At 37.0% G+C, this 24638-nt stretch overlaps 1 protein-coding gene across 4 annotated transcripts; it reads left to right on the top strand.

Moving 5' to 3' along the window:
* Positions 1–504: 504 nt before the first annotated feature.
* On the top strand, positions 505–24638 carry LOC103722443 (putative ADP-ribosylation factor GTPase-activating protein AGD11). Of its 4 annotated transcripts, none has more exons than XM_008813002.5 (9): positions 505–751; positions 911–1012; positions 8072–8165; positions 15209–15284; positions 20400–20563; positions 20649–20853; positions 20992–21108; positions 21205–21300; positions 24092–24638. In XM_008813002.5, exons 2-9 carry the CDS (start codon positions 970–972, stop codon positions 24371–24373), a joined length of 1077 nt encoding a protein of 358 aa, XP_008811224.3. In that variant the 5' UTR covers positions 505–751; positions 911–969; the 3' UTR covers positions 24374–24638. The 4 variants fall into 4 exon arrangements, with proteins under 4 accessions (XP_008811224.3, XP_026666336.2, XP_026666335.3 ...); XM_026810535.4 differs by having other exon boundaries at positions 21205–21413; positions 24092–24232; XM_026810534.4 differs by having other exon boundaries at positions 507–751; positions 8072–8181; positions 24092–24538.

Genomic DNA, 24638 nt, shown 5'->3' with positions numbered 1-24638 from the left:
GTTTTTTTTTCTATTTGTTATATAAGAGGCTGCAAATAACAATCATCATCGCTTTAGCCATCCTTTGTTATTTTGTTGAGATAACTGATATGAAAAATATAGCAACCGTTAATTTTTTATTATCTTTTTTGTCCAAAAATGATTGTAATGTCTTGAAAAAAACTATGATTTTATAATAAAAATTATAATATCTACTACTCTGATATTAAAATTTTTAAAAATATTTTAGATAAAATAATAGTTATCATTATCATTATAACAATCAATAACTCTTCCGCTGAGGTCCGTCAGCACGATAATTAAATTTTGGGTTATATTTCTTTTTTATTTCCCCCCGTTATGACGGGCCAAAACTTTGGTCGAGCTGAGCAAATGCCGGCCGGACACTGTTTCCAGAACGAGCTGAGCAAAGATGTGAATCCGACGGCTGTAATTCAAGTATGTGTTCGCTGCCCAACGCGAAACTCGGGCCTTAGCTGGCCCAATCCGCATAGTATCAACCAACCTTTGACTTTCTGGCCACAAGCTCTCATCATTTTCTCTCCTCTCTCTCTTTTTTTCAATAAAAAATGACAAAAAAAAAATTAAACAACAATAGACGTGGGGAAATGCATCCATAGTCTTCTCTCCTAATATTCGAATAATTTCTTTTTATTTTATTATGTAATCCATGGATCAATTATTAGCTAGATCTCATGGATGGTCATTACATCCGTAGAAGGTGATGACTCCCTTTGGTCTTCTCAAAAAGGTAGAATTCCCCTTTCTTTGTCTCTTTTTTATTTGTTGATTCACCTTTGGTATGTCCTGTAATAAAATTGAGATCCATTGATCTCCATCTATAATTTGTTATAATTATGCAATGTTATCTTACCATTTTCTTTTTGTTGCTATTTTTCTTGGGTTGAAGGGGAGAGGTAGAAGCACAGGGAAATGATTGTTTTCAGAAGATTGGGGCTTGCTATGTAAATGAATACTCATCAAGAAAATCACGACCCCAGCAACCAGCCAGGTTCCTTTTTCTTTATTAATTTTCTTGACTTTTTTTTTAATTCATACGATCATGTTTTGTCATATCATCTTCGTCGCTATTGTTATGATAATTTTAACACGGGTTGGGGGTGGGAGGTAATGTAATGGTTCGAAACAAAATGATCGAAGCTGCATTTATTTGGATTGTCGCTCTATTTTTTAATGGTCTGTATACTTGAATTTGGAGTGTTTGGTTTGCTGGTTATTTCGAAATGTTTTACATTGGAATGTGCTTCGGATTTGAGGAGATTCTCAGACATTAAAGATCAATTGGATGGAACTTTTATGTTGCTTTTGGAATGATAATAGCGATCTATTGCCCTAAGTATGGCAAGAAAAAAAGGAATTGTCGGGTTGAAGGTACTTTTAAAGCATAACTTTGAAATACCAAAACAAAAATATAGGAACTTTTACTTCAAAATTGGAACGACCAACTATTCATCTTTAGGTGCTTAGTGCTCAGCAGCCAAGCTATGAAGTATTTCTTTTTCTTCATTAGAGTTGAAGATGAGAGATGAAAAGGAGGCGAAGAAAATTGAAGATTATAACAATGCACAATGTAAAGTTTTGTATGAAGAAGGAAATGGAAAATGTATTCATAGGAAATAATCTTGGAGGAAGAGAAAAGACTAAGCCGAGTCTTTATTCTTACTTCTGCATCTATCTCTTACAAGCTGAAGTTACATATATATATATAGGAACTAAACTGTTAAGAGCTAACTGAGTACTGCCTAACTGACTAACTGATTGACTAACTGAATAACAGAAATTAGTTTAGTTTCAGTCAGACTTCATCCATAATACATAAGGATGTGTAACACTCCCCCTCAAGATGGAGTGTGAAAATTGTGAACATCCATCTTGCCAAGAAGAGTGTGAAATCTAACAGCTCCAAGGCCCTTAGTAAATCAGCAAGCTGTCTAGTGCTCGATACATGAAGAGTCCGAATCATCCCTGATTGTACATTATCTCTTATAATGTGACAATCAATTTCTATATGTTTAGTCCTTCCATGAAATACTGGATTAGCAGCAATGTGTATAGCTGCCTTATTGTCACAAAATAAGAGAGCTGCGTTTGGATGCAGAACATTCAAATCAGCAAGAAGATTTTTTAACCAAGTAATCTCACAACAAGTTGAGGCCATGGAACGATATTCTGCTTCTGCTGAGGATCTTATTTTTAGGTCACAAACACACATAGACCTACATGTGATATTCGGAACAGGGAATCCAACTGCATGAGGTCCCTAGATTGTCCTAAGGGAAAACTATCCAAACCTGAATGCATTTAAATATAAATACCAAAAGAGGAATAAAACTGTTACTTTTGAATTACTTTTGTTTGACCCATAAGAACAGAATGCACATGGGAACACAATGAGGATAAATAGATAAACCCAAATCTCCCCCAATTCAAAGTTCAAAACACATGGTTGCAAAAAACAAAAATCAAGAAAAATAATGATAAGCAGCAATGAACTGTATTTTCAGGAAAAAAAAAGAAGTGTCTTTCTTCTTCTGCTGGTGATAAGTTTCTATAACAGTATCTCCTCAGTAGTGTGCATAGAACTTTATGTGTACAGTCCATTAATTCTCACCTACAAATGTTATTTGAAGCTCAATTCCCTGCATTAAAGTTCTTGAACACAATCAGAACAAATATTCATCCAAATGATCGTTGGAGACAAATACTAAGGCCATAAGGGTGGGTACCGATTGTCCTGTTAGTGTCTAATGGCATATGAATTCATAATGCTAACCCTCGATAGTGGTGATATGGCTAATTATTATGCTTATGTATTGAACTGCCAACTAAAGTAGCAACCATCCCAAACTCATTTCTTATTATTGAGAACTAATTAAAGCCATACCCATAAAATACCAAATACCTAGAGTTTTTAAAAAGCTAAAAATTTAACAATAAATTCTTTGGAAGTGATAAAAAAATAAAGCAGGTAACTTATTCAAGGCTTTCAGTGTAAAGAAAACCTAGGAAATTTTGTATTAAGGCTAAATTTTGCTATAATCTAAATTTGGAATTAGTCTATAGAGTGAATTGGTTTAATTTTGATTTGCAAGAAACTATTTCGGTGAAAGAAACAAGTAGTATGGATAGGAATGTTCCAGGCCTAGGTGTACAGTTTTTGATCTTGATGTGATCTTTCAAGATTTTGGGATCCAGTGTATAATTTTAATAAATCTGATCTGGAGTTGTTTTCATATTCTTGGAGTAGTGGCATATAGATTTTTGTCCATCTTACATTACAATATATATAAGAAATGGAGGAGAAAAGGGTAAAAAGAGAAAAGAAAAAGAAAGAGACACTGTAGCGAGGATTGAACGAATGACCTGTTGTGGTCAGTCTCTTAATCAACAGTGAGTACCAAGGATATAGAAAGGTGAAAATATCCTCCACCATTGTTGATTCTTAACTCTAAATTAATTTATTTTGGGTTGATTGAATTTGGCCCAAATGAGATCACTTATGTAGAAAGATCTAAACAAACCCTCATAGTGATAGTTAGGCATTTGGGAATAACTTGGATACAAGCAAAGATTTGACATTCAGAAAAAATGCAAATAATCTATCAAATGTTTGGAAGGCACTCAGATGATTAAATATTAAAAAGAATATAACAAAATCAAATAATTATCAATATAATTATGTATTTGCCTATGTGATAAAAGCAAGCATGGAAAAGGCAAATAATCTGATAACACCAAATCAAGAACAGTAGAATGGATTGCTAATTTGTAATACATGAACTAATCATGAATAATTCATAAATAAATGTATAATATATGAGTCACTGAATGATTTTTTTTATAATTCACATTTACATAAAAATAATTCAGGATAATTTTACAAGTAAAAAATAAACAATATCTTGCTAATCTTTCTAAATAATACTGTCACTATGTTAATCACTTGCATCCTTCAACACCTTGCTTTGAGCTAAGACGTAGATATTAAATAATCCTAGCTTGAGTTACTTGTACACTCTGGCTCTTTCAAGTGCTTTAACAAACAAATATGAGGCTTCATCTTATCAATTGGCAAATATTATACGTATTTCCTTTCATTCAAATTTCTCTGATGAAGTGGCAGTGAACCTCTACTCATTTAATTATAAATGAAATTAATGGGTTGACTTGCTACTTATAGGATTGCTTGATTATCAAAATATTTTTCCATTGGCTGCTTCACTTCTAGTTTCATTTAGCTAGCAGAGTTTCTAACTACATCGAGTCACATGACATGAAACTTAGCTTGGCATTTTGTTACTTGAAGGAGCCATAGCATTTTGGTTTTTTTTGTCTTTTCTAAAGTCACTAATTGCCCCCAACAAGGATCTAATATTTAGCAGGTGACTTTTTCTCTTCTAGAGGATATTCTAACTAGTATGCACAAAGAAAAGATTTGATAAGAAGATATATACAAGGGTCCTCTTCCAGCAAACTACTGAAGTATCTGTATCTTAATATTCAGACTGCTCCTCTAAATTATATGGTTTTATTTTGGAATAAACTAACTTGTAAAACTCACAAGAAATGCAATACAAAGTCTAGTAATTGCTAAATAAATAAGCTTTCTCACAACATCTTCTTCACCTATATATCACCTTCGCATAATCAAACAAAAGCTTCACATTTCAGCCCATTAAAGTGCTTAAAGGTTTGTATATTAGAGCTGACAAACGCATGTATGTGATGTTCCACTTTGATGCCTTGGAGAAGGGGGCAGACTCTGCTGAAACTTTTTGTTTGAAAATGTTGCTGGAGAAAATCCGTAGTTTCTAAATTTGTTCCATGTTTGCTGATAATTAATAACCCATAGTATTGAATATTGATATAATGGAAACAAGACAATCTACATATCTTACAATAAAGATCCTTGTGGAAATTACCTTTTGAACATTCGAACAATGCTTCAGGTCCAAAAATAGATATTTCTATCCGCAAACCTCCGCTGCAGGTTGCTCCATTATACTTAGCAGGAAGCTTCAAACACACGAGCATCTTTGACGTCCTACTGGTGTTAGAACTATTTCTACCAAGGTTCGCTGTCTTGGTACCAGACCCTATATCGGTATCACACCAACACTGTGTCAAGACAGTATGGTACGAAATTTTTTTGGCATACCGAATGTCTGTATGCTATCCGTACCGAATACCGATACCGAACCGGTACGGTACGCCTTGTACCATCCGGTTCGGGCCAGTACGGCGAACCATGATTTCTATTCATAGCAACATATTCTCAAATATATTGAAAAATTCTTAAAGTATTTTACAACTTATTATTTGGCAGAGCAATTCCAAATTATTCTTGAGTAGTTAGAATTCATAAAAAAATATTCAGTTGTGTACAATTTAACCACATTATTAACGGCTAATTTAAGAAAGCCTTATGATGATGTTATGTGTTGCTGGCATTTTGATGATTTATTCTATTTGTTGTTCTTCCTCTTTCATACTTTTTCTTACATCAATAAACATACAAATATATTAAGTTATTAACAATATTACATTGTTTTTTGTTAAATTTTCATATAATTTTTTCTTGTGCAAATCATTTTCCAAATTTTAGCAAATTTTCTGCATTCTTTCCAAATTTGGGTTTTTTTTCTTAGCTGAACTCATACCAAACACAAAACTTATAATTATGTTTCAGCTTAGTCATTTTGTATGTAGAATTAAGTGAATATTACTTGTTCCAATTCCAATTCATTTTGTATGTTCCAATTCCTTTATTCCGGTGTCTCTTGTGAGGACCCTTGAGCAGACTTTTAGAAACTTTATCTGGGGAAGGAGCAGGGGCAGAGGTGGTGTTCACTTGGTGGCATGGGAGGTGGTGTGTCAGCCGATCAGGTTCGGTGGGTTGGGGGTGCTGTCTCTGATGGCTAGGCGGGAGGCTTTAGCGGCTCGACATGCAGTGAGGTTTGTGCTAGAGCCTGACAGCATGTGGTCCTCGTTGATGAGGGCCAAATATGGAGCTCTGATACCTGGAGTGCGTGGAGGCCGCTTCCATTCCCCGGTGTGGAGGGAGATGTGTGCTAGGGCTGCGTTGGTGCTACCAGAGATGAGATGGGCCATTGGAGATGGGCGGTCTATAGATGTTTTGGAGGACAGGTGGGTGACTGAGCAGCCGATTAGCCGTCTTCCGACCTTAGTGGACTCGGCGAGGATCGCTGGATTTAGGGTTAGTGATTTGATGGACCCAGAGGGGGGCTGCTGGAGGGAGGGATTGATTCGGGAGGTGTTTGGGGAACAACTGGCAGTGATGATCATGGACCTTCCGATTCCTATGTAGGAGGTGCCAGATAGGTTAGTCTGGTGGCCGACGGGCCGAGTGCAGGTGCGAGCCAGGGATCTCCACACTTTGACCAGTAGGGTGTCAGACCGGCAGATTGAGGGCAGATGGATATGGCGGTTACGGTGTCATCCGCGGGTGGCGCTCTTCTTCTGGAAGGTGGCATGGGGATGCCTACCGACCAGGGGTATGCTAGCCGGACGGGGCATGCGGATTTCTCAGTGCTGTGATCGGTGTTCAGGTATCGAGGAGACCATTGACCATGTTCTATTGCAGTGTCCCAGGGCTAGAGAGATATGGAGCAGGTCTCCTGTTCTGTTACCCCATTCGGTGGAGTCGGTTCAGGATCTGATGCACGTGTTGAGAGCCTCTATGCGGAGCCCTTGTTCTGTTGAGGCGGGTATCATGATGGCACACTTGACTTATCATATTTGGCTGGATAGGAATGCTGGTCTATTTGAGGGTAGGAGGTGGTCCTCGAGGATGGTGGTGGATCGAGCTATGCTACATGCAGGGGAGATTACCGCGGCTACTGCGTGGTTCACTTCTGGGATGGTTAGGGACATCTGGGGTACTCGTTCCGCTGCTACAGCGCCCAGGTTCGCCCTTGTTTCTTGGGTACCCCTACCCCTTGGTCATCTCAAGGTGAATTTTGATGGTAGTCGGTCGGTGGATAGCGTCTCTGGAGGTGTGGGATTTGTGATCAGAGACGGGAGGGGCAGATTGATAGCCGCTGGTGGCCGTCGCATACCAGGGCTTACCGTTGTTGGAGCAGAGCTGAGGGCTGCTTGGGAGGGCTTATCCTACGCGAGGAGGGTCCTCGGCGCCGTCCGGGTGTATCTCGAGGGAGACTCTTCGGTGGTGATCGATTGGATCCAGGGGGTGGACAGGTTCGGTGACGGTCATCCACTCATCCGTGAGACTAGGAGACTGGTTCAGGAGATGGGTGACTCTCATGCTATACATGTGTACCGGGAGGCGAACAGAGCTGCTGACTGGGTCGCCTCTTACGTCGCCAGGCATTCCGGAGAGTTTCTTTGGACATCAGCAGCTGATAGTCCCATTCCGTTGTTCTCTTTACTTTCTTTTGATATGGCTGGATGTACTCAAGTTAGAGTTATATGAACTGCCGTTTTTACCAAAAAAAAGAAAAAAAATGTTACTTATTATGTTTGGCAGCATAGAAACATGGTTTGCGGTAACAATTTCAGTACGCATGTGGGTATCATGCTAGTAAAGTGTCAGCATGGATCGATTTCTAGCTCCAACACTCAGTACACACTCTATATCAAGTATTAGTTTGTTAGGTTATAGTACGCCTGTACTAGATGGTACAATCAGGTACTGCAATTCATGCATATAAATAGTAGGCCATGGACGACCAAAGTTGATTTTATAATATTATCTATTTCTAGGATACTTCTATCTTATTTACTGTATGATTGTGAAATGGTAAAGTTGCTCTATTGTAACGTGGGTGTCATGGGTTCAAAACATAGAAAATCTCTCCACAAGGGTAAGATTGCATTCATCTACACTCCTTGGATCCTGCAGTGGCAGTGCAGGAGCCTCATGAACTAAGATGCCCTTTTTGGAATGCTTTTATCTTGTTGTGTATGATTGTGAAAATCTGCAAGATAAGAACATGTATACATGATGCTGTGAGTTTAGTTGTCTATAACTTAAAACTATTTCTAACTTTGTTTGTTTTTTATTTTGTAGGTCCCTTGAGTCCATGGAAAAGGCTGGAAAATCTGTTGAGTCAACCGGCCAATAGATTTTGCGCTGATTGCGGCTCTCCAGATCCAAAATGGGTGTATGTCTTTGACTAAGTAGAGCACTTTGTCTTGGCTTTCTAGTTGTATTAGATTTCCTTATGTATCAATTTTCATCTTAATTTATTATTACTTATTTTTTCGTGCTACCTGTTAATCTTTTGTCATGTTCAGATTTGGTATTCTTAATAAAGTTCTAAAGTTAATTTTGAAGTTCTGTTTTGTTAGATAGTTACTGACATTATGCACTTATCTTACATTGAACTCCATGCTCTATGTACATACCATAATACCATGTAAATACTCATATAGTAATGTATCTATCATCTTTTCAGTTTAAGTGTCATTTTCCATAACTGTACATAAAACTTCATCTGCTCTTTAAAGGTTGATCTGTGCTTTCATTGGTGAACCATATTTGGCTTGAAGAATTCATTGGCAAAATCTAGCATGATCTAGATCTGATAACAATCTTAGATTCTTTTAGTTATGTTTTGAATCTTTGCTATGGTTTGTGTGTCATGAAAACTTCTTTTTAGTCACACAGCTAAACATATTATTCAACATACTACATACCAATTTGATTTGGAGCCTCATTATGGTATAATTCTTATATCTGAGTTCCCTTTAGTGCGCTAACTTTTTCCAATGAAGTTCGGTTGCATTGATGCTCTCCACTTCATGGTAATTGCCCTGTTCAAGCAGAAGAAATATTGTATCTAATGCTTGCTGTTATCACAGGCTCTATTCAAATCTCAAGCTGTGGTGATACACTTAAGCTATATCAATTTCTGGCTATTTGGAATATTTTGCTCTTGAACTGTGAATGTGTACAAATTACATGAGTGAAATTTCCAGTGGAAGATTGTCTGTGTTTGAGTATTTATGCTGTTATCATCTTTTCTATAAAACGATTATAGAAAACAGCAACGATAAATGACCTGGCCAAAATTTTTTTTAATAGTAATGAAGTATAAGGTAGCTCCAAATAGATGTGATAATGCACATTTATTACTATCATGCCATTTGGCTGCTTAGATATAGTTTTAGAGGTGGTCTTGGAAGAATTTTCTATGGCCAACTTTTGTTCTGGGTAATTGAATCATATTATAATGACTTCCGATGAAGTAAACCATATCTAAAATGATTGAGTGTGTGGAAACAGGCACAAGTGTCCCAAGGTTGTTGGTACAAAAATTTATGGAGGTTCCTTCTAGAAAAAATTTGTACAATATGAATTAAAAATTTGGGAATGAAGAAAGTTGTTGGGAAGCAGTTGTGTCCAAACTCCTCTATCTTTTAAGTTTTCTGGATTCTGGAGACTTTTGCATATGTGGACACATCATGGTAGGAAATTATAGGGTACTTCAGCAATTTGGCATTTTAACTGTTTCTATTCTTGGTCTGGATGCACAGAACCTTTTTCTTCCTGGAACTTTGTTACACTAAAGGAAGTTTTTATTTTTGGAGTATTCCCTATAGGACTCTGTTTATTAGCTTTTCTAAGCAAAATGCTTTCAGTTAATTATGAAGTACCCTTGCAATTTTCAAAAAAAAGAAAAACTCATTTGGAAACAAATGTCTCCATATTTATTTTTAAATAATCAGTCCATAATACCAGCCATTCTCTTCTTTTAGCTCTTTCCCAACAAATTATACTTTTAATCTCTAAAAGTGAGGGAGTCGGTAAGGAAATAGCAGTCACAATATGATCTCCTGATAATTAACAACGGTGGGATCTGACAATAGTGGGCTATGACCTTGATGATGTTGATCGTCATGAAAAAACATTTTTTTTCATTTTATTCTTGTTCTGTATGTTTATCTTATTTAAAATTTGTTTACTTTTTGTTTGCTTTTCATTGTTCTTATGTTTTTTATTTTATACAATATGATTTTCAATTTTACTTTTTTTGTATTCTAAATCTTTATTTTATCTTTTTGGATCTAATTGTTTATTTTATGAATTTATAATTCAATGTTTTTGCTAGTTATATCTTTTTCTTACATGCATTGAACATGCTGAGTTGCTAGGAAAAAGTTGGATAAAATATAATTTCTTCTAGACAGTATTTTTGATCAATCAACTTAGTATGCTAGGGGTTCAACCAACCAAGACTTGAAATGAGACCTCCTTTTTAGGTCTATCGATTCGCCATCCTGTATAATGAAGACTCCCCTTCCTCTCGTTTACTTTCTTAGGAGGACGGGTGTTTGCTGCGGCAATGCCTAGTTTCAAACTTAGTCTAAGACACATGTATACTCCTATATATTGAAAGCATAAGTTCTTAATTGTTATTATTTTTGTATTTTTGCACCAGGAAATAAATATGAAAGTTAAAATAATTATCCTTCTAAATTAAATAGATCATATTTCAATATGATGTGTGATGTAATGAAGAAAGTCAAGTCACAGTGACCTCAATGAGGGGGATCAAAAAGTGAACAAGTTGATCAATTCCTTAAGAATTATAATTGGAATGAATATAGTGGTAGATGGCACATGACTAAATCAAACCCAAATATTATTTATTCAGTAAAAAGAATTTAAACCATATTATATATGTAATATGTACCATAAACAGCAAATCTTGATCTTATAGTCACAGTACCTAATGCTTTTCAGCAGTTTTATGAATACCATATCAAAGTTTAGCAGATTATTTGGTGAAGATGTTTGTCTTCTTTTTTGCCTTATATTCTTGAAACAAGTGAAAGATATTTTTATATATTAATATGTTAAGGTTTGAGTAAATAAATAAAAATATTAATAGAAAATAAGATAGCTATATATGTAAAGGTTGCACAAGAGAGGTGGGGGGTGGGGGGAGTAATGTAGAAAACTTAGTTCTCCTCCTATAGAGAGACAGGTAGAGGACACTGAACAGCTATGATGATGTCACAAACATTCTGCCTCTACCCAGACCATATTAGCGGGAGGACTAAAGAAGGCCCACCCTCCACTGCCCCAGCCTAAAGGTTAAGCAGTCTGTGTGGAAGGGTTTGACAGGGTTATAGCTAACCCATAACCATATATATTAACAGTTACATATTTTCTAATCCAAGCTCGTATTTACTTTCTCCCAGATTCCAACTGAGTTTCCAATGCCCAAATTTCTCACATATCTTTTCCCCTTTCCTTTCTAGGACCTACTAGTTTCTTTGTTTCAAATGCTTTTGCTATCTCAACTACTTTTCCATCACTTTGTCATTTTTTGGTGCAATTTCTCATCTTTCTTAAGTTCTCATTTCTGACAGAATCTTTTTCTAGCTTTGTCTTGCACTTACTTTATCATTATCATAATGACAACACTCATCTCATAAGCTTAGACTCTTTTAGGTTGGCCAACATTCTAAGCTAGATTGCATTGCCAACCTTTCAGTTGTTTCATCTAAATTCCAACCAAGCCCATGTCATCAATCACCTAATGCTAAGCACATATCCCCTTCATACTTCTCCAGTTTTCTGGGAAATGCATGCATCTTTTTCTTTCTAATTGATTTGTGGTTTTTTTTTTTTTTGGGGGGGGGGGGGGGGGGGATGTTGGCCATCAATATATCCCACCATTATTTATTCTCACTAAAATTGCATACTATATGCTTCCTTAATGTCTGTATATTTCTTGGCCCATATCTCCTGATGTTTTTCTTTTCATTATATTAATATCATTCACCCACCCATGTTCTCATCTAATTAGATTCCATCAATCATCACAAGCCCTCCTCATGAACCCTAGTGGTAAATATTCTTGTGATGGTTGTGATGATATGAAAAACTAAGGCTAATTTTTTTTATGTCTGCTTCATTTGGAAGTTCATCTATGCGGCTACAACTATTGATTATGCTTGTCATTTCTCTCTCTTACTCTTCAATGATAGTTCAAGTACAATGATTGAAGAGTTCTAATCTGTTCTTTCAATGTAACAAAGTAGTACTTGAACTGTTGACGCCTCATCCAAAGTATACAATATCTTTGCATGAAGTGCCAATATTTCATATGCAAAAATGGGTGATGGGAAATAGATGTTGAAGGAGTTTCATGACCTATGAGCTTCAAATATTGGTGATGTGAGGCTTGGCCTCGCGTTGAGCTGGCTCGGCCCATTGGCCAACCAGGACTAGAATAACCCAGCTTGCAGGCTGGGCAGCACATGTTGGGGCCGTGGAAGACTCTAGATGGGAGTCTCCTTCGACGACTTCCAGCGGGCGTAGAAAACATAGGGCCAGCAGAATAGGAAAAGGGCCCTAGGGTTCATCTATTAAAGAAGACCCTCACCCTTCTAGGCACACTCATTGTCGATCACCTTTAGTTCCACTATCGATGTCATCATCAAATACTCGTAGTTTTTGCCGTTGAATTCCTCACCAGGCTGGCCTCGAGACCTCACCAGACTTGAGGTGATAGACCAATACCTCCCTTCCTCACTTTCCTCAGTCCTAATGCCACCGTCATCAGACGAAATCTTCTAAGAAGAGAATCGGATTTTGGCGAAAAACCCTCCACTGTTCTGCCCATGTTCTCCTTTATCCTTTTTTTTTGGGGTCATCCCGTTGCTGGCGTTCATCACTGAGGCCCTTGGCCTCTCCCCCACATCAACCCCTAGTCTTTGCTGAATCCCCAGCCGTCAGGGAGCAAATTGGAGCCTGGATTCGAATGGGCCAAAACCCCCCTTGTTTTTAACCCTGTCCAACCCTATTTCACTCGTTTCTTCATCGGCCGCCCAATTTTGTCGGCCACCATCCCCTGTTGAAACTTCGGTTGCTAGCCCTCCGACGTTGACCAGCCCTATGACCATAGGACCACCTCCTTTATTTTGTTACTAAAGAAAAAAAGAAAAGAAAAGGAAGAGAATGGATCCTATCTCTTGTGATCCTTTCTCTCTCTTCCTTTCCTCTCTTGCCCCTCTTCATGACTCATGGGCCCTACCAATGGGATCCCCTACAACATTAGTTGACCATAGTAAGGGGTTTTGTCCGTTGGCTGCCAAGCAACATGTTGGCCCCGATCTCAGCCCTTGCCAGGTACCTCTAGAATCTAGTCACTATCAACCTCTAATGAGTCACCTAAATCTTAGCCAATTTTGACCAGTTGAGTTCACTCTAATCATATTGATCCAAACCATCAGGCACTGCCACCTAGCTAGCCCTATCCTTTCCTCATCTTGGTTCTGACATGAAGCCACATAACTTGCAGTACCCCAAATTAGATCGTTTTGCCCAATTTTAACCCGTTTTTGGTTCTCTTGGGTTTTCTATTATATATTTGAGTTTCAAGGTTGTTGATTATAGATTTTAATGGCTTCGAATAGGTTTAGTGTGAGGATTCAACGTGAAAGAGGTAAGTAATTCTTATGCTCCTTGTTTTCGAATTTATAAGTAGTCCATACACTGCTTATTAGCTTTCAAATTACCACTTGTTTTCAATGCGTATGATTTGTGAAAATGTGAAAATGATATTTAACATTGATGATTTCATATATTTCTTAATTTAAGGATCAAGCATATGTATTATGAAAAGAATGGTTCCATGAATTTTTTAATATTAATGGCTTGTCTATGAACAATGAACTCTAAATTATGAAATTTGCATTTTGTTATGCAAAGCCATTTAGTGTCTTTCAACTTATTTATTTATTTATGATTTAAAAAAATATGTTCTAAGAAAGTATAACTGAAGAAAATTTTGTTTTACATAGATATAGCTAAAGGCTCTTAGATAGCTATGTATAGCTAGTTCCAAACAACCCTACCAGCACGTAATAGTAGTTGGCATATAACCCTACCAACGGATAACAATAGTTGGCATACGATCTTACCGGAGGGTAATAGTAGTTGACGTACAGGCCTTAGCAACAGATAATAGTAGTTGGTATTTTGTCGATTACGGCTCTATCACAAGTACAAAATGATCTTAGCATTAGTCTAAGAGTATTGTGACATAGCTAAATGGCAAAATAATTTATGGATTTATTTATGCTATATACTTGGAGCCATATTTGTGAAATGTTTATGATTTATGCATACATGATTGGTTTCATGACTTGTTTTATCATACTATACTATAAATTATTGTATTTTGTAATGAAAGTTTCTCTAAATGATGCGTTGATTCATGTAAAAAGTTTATGCTCAATCAAATAAGATAGCATAAGATTTACTTACGGAGCTATGTAGCTTACTCTTCTTTTGACTTTACAAATAAATAAGATCATTGGAAATGGGAAAGGATCAAGCTCGAATTTCGTGCTAGGAGACTTTGTCACAGAATTTTTAGTTTAATACTTGATTGTGGACTTTTAGTTGATAATTTTATAGATTTTGAGGTTATGGGTTTTTGAACATTTAAATTTAGATTTAGAAGCTCTATACCGGCACTTGTTTTACTTAATTGATGGGAATTGGTGGACTACTTTTTTTGTTATATTTTATTTGAGATGCATTTTCATACAGGTTTACTATTGTTGGCTTCGTGTTATCGTGGGCGGTACCTCACAGTAGCATGGCCATGTTATATCCCGAATTTGGGGTGTGACGGTTGATCTTTAGAAGAATCCAGAAAGTAAATCATAGAAGAGTAGTTAGATGTAGCATTTGGATTTCTGATCGGACATTTTATCATCCATAAAAAAATGCATTCATTTGGATTTTCTATTTTTGAAAAAGTTTTGTTCCTTTCTATGTTTGTTACCATCTTTTAGATACCCATTTTCCTTGTTGAAAAGCATGGATGTAATTGAATTATCAAATAATTTAATAAGAATGTCTTCATAAACCTATCAACGTGATGGGAACTTATATTTCAGTTTGCTATTTCTCTGCTCATATTGTAATTAGGACATCACATCAGTAAGATAGTACCTGACTTGTAACTTACCAGATAATTTGGGACTCCATAGCAGTTTAATTTGAAAATTGGCTTAATATTCTTACACTATGCTGTGTGAAATTATTTTCATCTTTATTCAAGGATGATAAGATGCCTCTTACATTCTCAATACATTATTTGTATTTCTTGATGATTTTTGGTGCTTTATATTTCATTCAACAAGTATGCATCTCACTAGATCAAATTACTCTAACCAGATCGTTGAGTCTTGGAGTATTTATTTGTATCAAGTGTTCTGGAGTTCATAGAAGCCTTGGAGTGCATATATCAAAGGTATCAGATCTATAAAGTTTGTGATGTGACTCATCAAAAACATTCTGCTTGATTATTTTTTATTTTATTTTAATTAATGTTTGTTATTGTTAAGGCTCGGCCTTGGCACAATGGTAAGGTTGCTCTATCATGATCTGGGTATCATGGGTTCAAAACATGAAAAGAGCCTCTCCTCACGCAGGGATAAGGATGTGTATATAAGTCTCCCTGGACCTTGCAAGGGTAGGTGCCTCGTTTATTGGAACACCCTTCAGTTAATGTTCATTATTACTATTGTTAGGTAGAAGAGAAGTACATGGCAGGATCTAAAAGCGTACAATTGTTTCAATTTGTTGCATTTCTCTTTGGAAGGTCTCAAGAATTTCTCATGCAAATGATTATTATTTGTTGTTTGAGCTTAAGGAATGCAAATGTCAAACTGCAACCATCAAACAACTCAAAACAAAGATGTTACTGGACTAGAAAAAACATATATCTAGGAGAATTCTGTGTGAAATTTAAATAATTTCTTAGTAATACATGTACGTGATATGAATGAATCTAGAAAGAATGAGCAAATGATGACATAATGTTATACATTATTTGGTACAATATAACCAGTCTATTAAAGAGGAATTTTTTGCTAGTAAGAGTTGCAAATCGTCTTCTATGTAAGTCTAGAGTTCCCATCAATAGTTTTATTATTCATCAATCTAGTTTGGAGTTTAAACTAGGGAAAGCACTATATTGTTACACTTTGTTACAGCCTTTTATATACATGTTCTTCATACCTACTTTGTAACAGCAATGAGAAGATTATTAAGGTAAGAAAGAACATATGACAAAATACAGAACCAAGGTCCCTCATAATAAGGTGGTACAATGGATATTATGAAAGTGAATCCTAGGTTCTTCGGTGTTAAGCATGCTGATTTTTTTTTATAAAAACCATAGCTGAACCTGATCGGGTTGCCTACGTACCCCTTCATAAGGGGGATCAAGCCATACGTAGTTCTTTTTAAGTTTTAAAACGCAGCGGAAAAATCGAATCAAACAATTTAATTCATGCATGCTTACAAGATCAAATCTAGAAATCAGCACCTTAAGAACACATAGGATTATGCCGGAATCGTTTAAACAATTATGTTAAAACTTTCATGCATGATTAACTATCAGATCTGAAACTTAAGAACTCTATTCCGATTAATCTCCGAATATCCATTGAATGGATTCTGAAGATATCTCCGTGAGGAGCCCCAAAAGAGGGTAAAACCTCGGAGAATCAGACCTAGATCTTGACACCATAATAAAAGATTAATGTAGGATTAATACCTTTTATGATGGATGAAACTTGTGGATCTGATCCTCGACTTCGCAGCCACGCACACGAATGGCCTCTACGAGAAGTCCACGCGAAGTTCCTGAAGAGATCCAATCCTGCGGAAGTGCTAGCTTGCGCAGAATTTCTTGAGGCTGAAATTTGATCTTCCAAACGCTATCAACTTTTGATCTGTCTTCTTGGAAGAACTTGGAGGGAAGGTTTACAGGGATTGAAGAGGACTTAGATCTGATCTAAAGACTCTTATCAGGGACCCCTAACACTAATGGCGCGATGGACTTAGAGGAGGAAGAAGTCAGCTAGATTGAATGCAGAATTTTTCCATGCATGAACTAGGGTTCCTCTCTTTTCTTTTCCCTTTTTTCTTCTTCTTTTTCTCTCTTTTTTTTTTGAATTCGACCACCAGATGATGGAGGTCCTTTTAATGTTGCTCTCCTACCTAACTTCATGCCAACCATCCCATATTTGTGGAGGATTTTGTGGGGTTTTGAATTTTGAATTCAAAATTCAAGTTCATGTGCCATTACATGATGAAGCTTGATCTAATCTAAACCATTCATCATGTTGCCACTTTCCTCTTTCAATTTCGAAATTTCCATGCCCCCAAACAGATTAGAGGGTCACGTGGTGATTTTGTGATGATTAAATTCGAAATTCAACCTTAATTAGAAGTGAGATAAAGATAAGGATTACATATGTCATGAAGAGAGAGAATTTGATCTTATCCAATTCTTTTCATGAATTTATCTCTCCATTTCGACCCATCTAATGATGAAAGAGGTCCCTGATGTTGCCAAGTATCCCATGGCACCATTAAATAAATTAAATTAATTTTTAATCATATTAAAAATCAATTTATGGCGCCATGCATGGATATGTGACAAGTGGATTTCAAGATCCGAACAGTTTCAGATCAAACCCATTTAATTTAATTAAATCCTAATAATTAGAATGATCCAATTACCATGGGTTGAACCTAATCCAATTAGGTCAATCCCTAATTAAGCATAAATTTAATCTAATTTAATTTGATCAACCTAAGTCCTCTTGATTCAGACCTAATCCAATCAGGTCAAAAACCCTGATTGAGCCCAGAATTGAATCTAATTCAATTTGGCTCATCCTTAGTCTAATTACTCAATCCAATTGAGTTCATTAGCAATCTAATTACTAATTAATCCTTCGATAATTATTTTAATTATTTTATAAGATAATTTGCCAATCGAATTGACCAAATTATCCCTGAATGATTCTTAATCATTCATCAGCCTTCTTGATCAATCAGGAATCTTCTATGCGTGTGACCTCATAGGTTCGAACCTAAGCCGGTAGTATAGGAACGACTTCCTACACTAATCGATGTGACCATCTAGCAATGGTACCCGACGTCCGAATAGGCCGAATATATGCGAAGCAAATATTCTGGAACCCTGAACTATGGTTACTGTATAATTCAATCCCTTTGACTCTTAATGCCAGGATGACTTAGAGCTCACTGTCAACCCTATAATTAGTACATCCATTATGTGATTAACTTTAGATATCCCGTGACTCCTCACTGGGATTACCCTGGCCAAGGTTTTGCTAAATTAATCACAAGACATTATTCCTGTTTCCAGGAGGGGTCAATTCCATCTTGACTCACAACTGACTACGCAAGTACTTGACTGCACCCAGTGACCTTCCGTCACTGAATTAGAAATTCAGGTAGTCCGGTACCAAAGTACAGTGAGTTGCTTGCTAGTCACAGGTTGCGGTCTCAGGTCAGAGGGCCAAACTTATACGCATATCCACTCGGAACATCTCTCGACAGTAGAGCGTTCCGGAATTGGTCACGTTCAGTGAAATGTACTCCTACACTTCACCTGTATGGCATACCAGTGTCTTCACACTCCTTGGTTAAGAGGACAACCAACGTATATGTCACACAACGATCTAATCTCGATAATGTTGTCGTCCTAGTAACAACATATTATTTGGTCGGGAACAAGTTTAAGGACTCAAAGATAAATCCTCCTTTATCATAACATAAGTCCTAAGAACTTCATCATATAAGAGTTCATTTGAAGATGAAATGATGAATAATGCCAAATAATACTTTATTAATTTGTCAATTTATTTACAAAATTCAATCATCAATATGCTGACGATTGACATTTAGGATATAATTCCCAACATATTACGCATTTTAAAGTGGCAGTCTCCAAGGTTTGCCGAATCGTTATCGGGCCCCATACTAGTCGGCAGGCGAGTCAGTACGGTACTTGTTTGGTACCATACTGACACACGATATGCTTGGGCGTGCAGTTCAGTTCCGAATTACCATGCTTAATTTTTTTAAAAAAGTTTTTCAAGTTTGATTAATTGGTAATCAATTTTTCAACTTTTTCAATGATTTTAAGTATAATTTGATATTTTTTTGATATTTTTTGATACTTCTATGATCCCGGTTTAATCTAAATGATGCATCTTATTTTAAAGTGATACAAAACATAAAATAATTAGTGAGATATTGTATACTACAAGAAGCAACATGAAATATTCTAAAATCTACTAGTGAGGTGAAAAATATAAAATAATATGATCAATTATATATATTTAAAGTACAACATACCAATATCCAAAATCTTGCTGAGTGGCAATGCCACTCAAAGATATCCGCATCATTAACATAGTTAGGAGGTACATCAACCCACCCCTCTAATCAAATGGTATTGTAGTCTTGTATGTTCATTCCATAAGGAACGCGCTCTGGGTTATAAGCACTCTCGGATCTCTCACTGAAGTTCTGGCTCTGAGAGGTCCTCTGGCTGATAATACGGCTGTGGAGGGGCCTATCCGAATATGCCGGAAGCAAAATCCGATCTGTAAGATGTTTCGGGCTATGTAGGGTAGTGCCACTAGAAGATGATGCATCAGATGCACCATATCCATATCTGTATTCATAAGGGTCATAGGCTGCTTGTGGCTGCGGATAATAGGATCCAGTATACGACCTAGAACCTGTTATATCTATGGGTCCTGCTCCACGTGCAAGGTCCTCTGCAACTGCATCGTGTCTTCCTGAATGACTTCGAGGAGTCCGTCTCCTATATGCAATCGTATCCTCGCGGGCTCTACTAGATCATCCATAGATCTACAACATATCATAAAATCAAGCCAAAATCAAAAATTTTGGTATGATCCCCTCTTATTTTGCAAATTTTTAAGGTATCTTTTGGCATTAAAAAAGAGAGAGAGAAAATGAGATAGGAGAGAGGAAGCATACCTTATTTAGGGCCGGATACTCCTTCAATCATGCTGAATCAGTGTATTTTTTGCCGTTGGGAATGGGGGGGAGTATATTGATAGGTTGGGAAGGCCTGAAAAATTTCTTAGGCCTTCCCAATCATCTTTTAAAGCAAAAGAAAGAGAGGGGGAGGGGCCGGTTTGGAACTAGTCCGACTCGATGCGAAGCATCCGGAATCGGACTAAGTCCGGGTGGTTCACGACCGGTTCTGGTCAGTTCCGACCAGTTCTAGCCGGTTTCTATCTCAAAACCGGTTCCGGCCGGTTCAGAGCTGGTTACGAAAAAAGAAGTGAACCGACCCAGTCCCCCACTAGGTCGGCTTGGTACAGGCCGAACCGATCGATTCAGCCCGGTCTGGCAAACCTTGCCCATCCCTATTTAAACAAGAACTTCAAAGCCATAGAGGTTCCCAGAGTAGCCAGCTCTGTTTATAAATATTTAAGTATGTTGCTGACTTGGGCACATTTTACATTCCATAGAAATCAAGTTTATTTGCTTTCTGCTTCAGGTCTTATCAGTGAAGCTAGATGAGTGGACAGATGAACAGGTTGATTCTTTGTCTGCTGGGGGTGGTAATGCTGTGGTAAATATGAGATATGAAGCTTTCTTGCCTGAAAATTTCAAAAAGCCAAGACCAGATTCTTCTATAGAGGAACGCTCTGATTTTATCAAGTACATTCTAGTGCTGCAGTTTTCATATTTGTCTACAATATTCATTTCATATTCTAAATTATAATTTCGTTTCTTGAATATTCAGGAGAAAATATGAGCTGCAACAGTTTGCAAACTCTAATGGGTTGATTATATCTACAACACCTGGTAGTTTGAGCACAACTTTACAGAACAATGTTTCCATTAAAAGCTTTGAGAAACAACCCACTGGCCTTCGTCATGAACTAGGTCATGCATTCCGAAATAGCTGGAGAAGGAAGGAGTCTGAGCAGAAGGCGATTAAAAAAACGGTGTGATTCACATGATCCAAATTTATCAAACTTACAGAATTTGGCTTGGCTCAAATCACCTAATTTGCATTTATTTACGACTACAGAATCTGCTAATCAACTTCCTCTTGAGTCTTTTAATTAAAATTAATTTTGTAGATGGGTATGGTTGAATTTGTTGGTTTGATCAAGGTCAACATTATAAGAGGTACCAATTTAGCTGTTCGAGATGTGATGACTAGTGATCCTTATGTCATCCTCAATTTGGGACACCAAGTGAGAGAACTTTTAACATGATCAAGCCCTTACCATGCTGAATTTTTATATATCATTCATGTCTGAAATGATAAACTTTTCTATTTACGGTGGCAGTCAATGAAAACACAGGTAATAAAGAGCAATTTGAATCCCATATGGAATGAAAGACTGATGTTGTCAATCCCAGATCCTATCCCACCTCTGAAGCTGGTAAGTTTTTTTACTGTTGCAGGAACAGAGAGTGCTGTAATTGGGACCAAAATTGACATCAGTCATTTCTCAACAACTCTAGCACAAAGGCTTATGTTCTGAAGCATGATTCTGTAGTTTCCACACTTTTATATAGTTTTCTTGTTCACTTTACATATTTGGACTGATAGTTCTTTGACATGTTTATAATCGGAATGTTCAGTTTTCATTTTGTATGCTCAAGTACTCCCAGATTTTTTATTTATCTTCTTAGATAAGCCCTCTATAATATTATCAGAAGTTCTATTTGTGTCTCACTGACAAATTTGGTTAGTCCTTGTCCTCATAGGAAATGCATATTAATGCATGCATTTAATGCTCAGGACCATACCGGTACTTTTTTTCCCAAGAAACACAGGAGCAAGGGCTTAAACCTTCAACCTTGTGGTTAACAGCCACATGGCCTAAACCAACAAATCACGTGCTTCAAAGAAAATGTTTCCGCTGACTTAAAATATCCCTGCATTTTTTTGCTGACACTAAATATTCGGACAAAGTGACCTAGTTCTAGAAGCATGGTTTGTTGAATCGTCCCGAACCACCCGATTCGGCCCATACCAAGCTGACCCAGCAGGGGACCGGGTCGATTCACTCATTTTTTCGGAATCAAGTCCGAACCGACCAAAACTGGTTCCCAACCGATCGGAACCAGCCGGAACCAGTTGGAACTAATCCCGAACCACACAGACTCGGTCCGAACTGGCCGATTCCGCGTGGAACCGGTGTGAACCTTTTGAGGTAATGTGGAGAGGGAGAGAGGTGCACCTTTTGAGGTGACAACGTTTTCATTTTTTCGCTGTAGTAAACGGCGAAAGAGATTAACTGTAGATCAGTGCATTGAGATCTATGCTTCATCGTATGGTTGGAGGTGATTGGATCAGGCATCAAATCCAGCCAGCCTGAGCCTTATTCTCCTCTCTCTGTATATATACACACATAAAACTAGAATTTAGTGGCTGAATTCTCATAAGCTACAATATAAACTCGCACATAGGACCTTTTCTTGATGGAGAGGGGGAAAACCTATAAAGTATAAATAATGTAGGTTTTAACTTATAGGCATTTTCTATGTTATAAATCATGTTTTAGTTTCATTAGTTTTCTTTTTGACATAGCCTTACACTGATTTTCCATTAATAAAATATGAGATAGAACTCTACGGATAGGATTCTACCTCAAGCACACAGGGAAGATAGAGGGAGGGAGGGAGGGAGGGAGGGAGAGGTATAATTGACCTATAGTGTTACCCACTGGACCTTGTGCAAATGGTATAATGTAGTGTTGGGATGCTAAAATTACACCAGAGAGCGCTGAAAATAAAGATCCTAATGATGGGCGACCTCTTGGCTTCTTATAAATAGTTCTGAATGTCAGATGAATATACCGCATTTATTTTGTCACTCTTTTCCTTGCTATTAAAGTATAGTTATTGTCGTTCATCAAGTAGTTGAAAATATAATCATTCGATGCAATAACAAATTCAAATATAAGAAAGAGGAAACAGAAATGAGTGTCCAATTGGTCAGTGGCCAACCACCTATTTACATAGTACTGTCATTTTCATTGCTCATGTGAATTTGTGGTAGTGTAGGAAGTAAGATGGTGGGCAGTCTGCAATATTGTAATCATTTTTAGTGGATTATGTCAAAGATAAGCAGTTATGGACCAGCTTTTAGAAGTTCAACATTTATCTGAATTCCTTACCTTGGAAGCTTGAATGCTTCTCAAAACAGTTCCATAATGCTTTAGCTTTGAGTCATTCATATGCATTTATAGTCTATATTGCCTTTTTACCATAAACTAGTACCACTATTTCTGGCATGTTCTAGATGCTTCTTGGTTCAGGTTTGACATCGCTTTATCATAAAATTAGTAAAGCCACACTTGCATTTAAAGTACATCATTTAATTATCTTGCAAAAGACTAGTCGACTTTTTCCCCCTTATAAGGACCTCAGCTGCAAGATTTTCTTGGTGCCTAACTTGCTGAAAGGGAAAGCATTTTTTGTTGCAATCAACTGTTTACGAAGCAATCCTATTTGGGTGAATTCTGTACCACTTGATGTGAATTTGAGATAATATAAATCCTAATTTCGTAGTTTTACCATTATCCAAATAATTCAAATTAATTAATTTGCCCTTCTACTTGGTTGTTGAATCTACCTTGTACCAGAATGTTGGTTGTTCATTAATGCCCCATTCTTGGGAGCCCAAACGAAATGGAGAACGCAGGTGTCTTTTTCTACAAAAGTAGAAGTGTCACTTCTACGTGAAACTAGAAGAGGTTGAATTGTCTTCTCCGGTACATTTGTTATGTAATCTTAATTGAATTCTCATGGCTGTAGAATATATAATCTCAATCCAATTCTGAAGTCATGTTTTTGGTTGTTCCAAGTGCATCTTGGAACACAGACGATCAGGGAACTCTCTCTCTCTCTCTCTCTCTCTCTCTCTCTCTCCAGAGATCTTGCTCAGTGTTGTGGCACAAGAAAATGTTGATAAATTTTTTAATTAAAAAACTAAATATGATAGTATATTGATATCAACCAGATTATTGTAAATTAAATAAAAATTAAAACACAAATTATGGAAATCTGCCACAAAATACCATCAATTTCCTTTTTATTGTCAGGATAAATTAGTTTTCTGAATCCAAGCTGGTATGGAATTTGTCCATGCCATACAATGTGTTTAGCAATTACATGGATCTAACAAAGCATAAAATTGCTTATCTTCTGTATATCTTTTGGCAGCAAGTGTATGACAAGGATACATTCTCAACCGATGATCGGATGGGGGAGGCTGAAATAGATATCCAACCACTGGTCTCAGCAGCCAAAGCTTATGAAAATTCTACTATTTCCGAGTCCATGCAGCTTGGGAAATGCCTGGTCAGTGATGATGATACATTAGTCAAGGATAGTATCATTTCACTTGATAATGGCAAGGTAAAGCAGGAGATCACCCTCAAACTTCAAAATGTCGAACGTGGTGAATTGGAGATCGAACTCGAATGTGTACCCCTAAGTCAATAATCACCGGAGAGGTACAAAGTATTGTAGTACAAACTCTGGCCTTTCATTTTGACATACAAGACCTGTGGGAATCTTAGCTTTATTCCCACGTATTATCTGATTTATATGTCACAGAACTTTTTAGTTGTCATTAATGTTAGCGGGCACTATACTTCCACAGAAAAAGACAGGTTCTAGGTATCCATCAAGTGGCAACCCACCTACAACAGCAGTGATGAAAACTAATGTGGAGTGAGGAATATTATTATGTTGCCTTCTTAAGTCA

Source organism: Phoenix dactylifera, chromosome 8 (genome assembly GCF_051530095.1).
Source record: "Phoenix dactylifera cultivar Ajwa chromosome 8, Ajwa_hap1_PhDact_Kaust_v1.1, whole genome shotgun sequence".
NCBI classification, from domain to species: domain Eukaryota; kingdom Viridiplantae; phylum Streptophyta; class Magnoliopsida; order Arecales; family Arecaceae; genus Phoenix; species Phoenix dactylifera.
The sequence above is the reverse complement of the archived record's forward strand: the minus strand, read 5'-3'. Positions and strand labels throughout refer to the sequence as shown.

What these genes read in the sequence shown, in the direction of transcription:
- LOC103722443 (XM_008813002.5), top strand. Translation starts at nt 970, where the DNA reads ATGAATACTCATCAAGAAAATCACGACCCCAGCAACCAGCCAG. An exon ending in TCTCCAGATCCAAAATGGGT is followed by an intron (nt 8,166 to 15,208) that starts GTATGTCTTTGA and finishes TACTCTAACCAG; the next exon opens with ATCGTTGAGTCTTGGAGTAT. An exon ending in TTGGAGTGCATATATCAAAG is followed by an intron (nt 15,285 to 20,399) that starts GTATCAGATCTA and finishes TTTCTGCTTCAG; the next exon opens with GTCTTATCAGTGAAGCTAGA.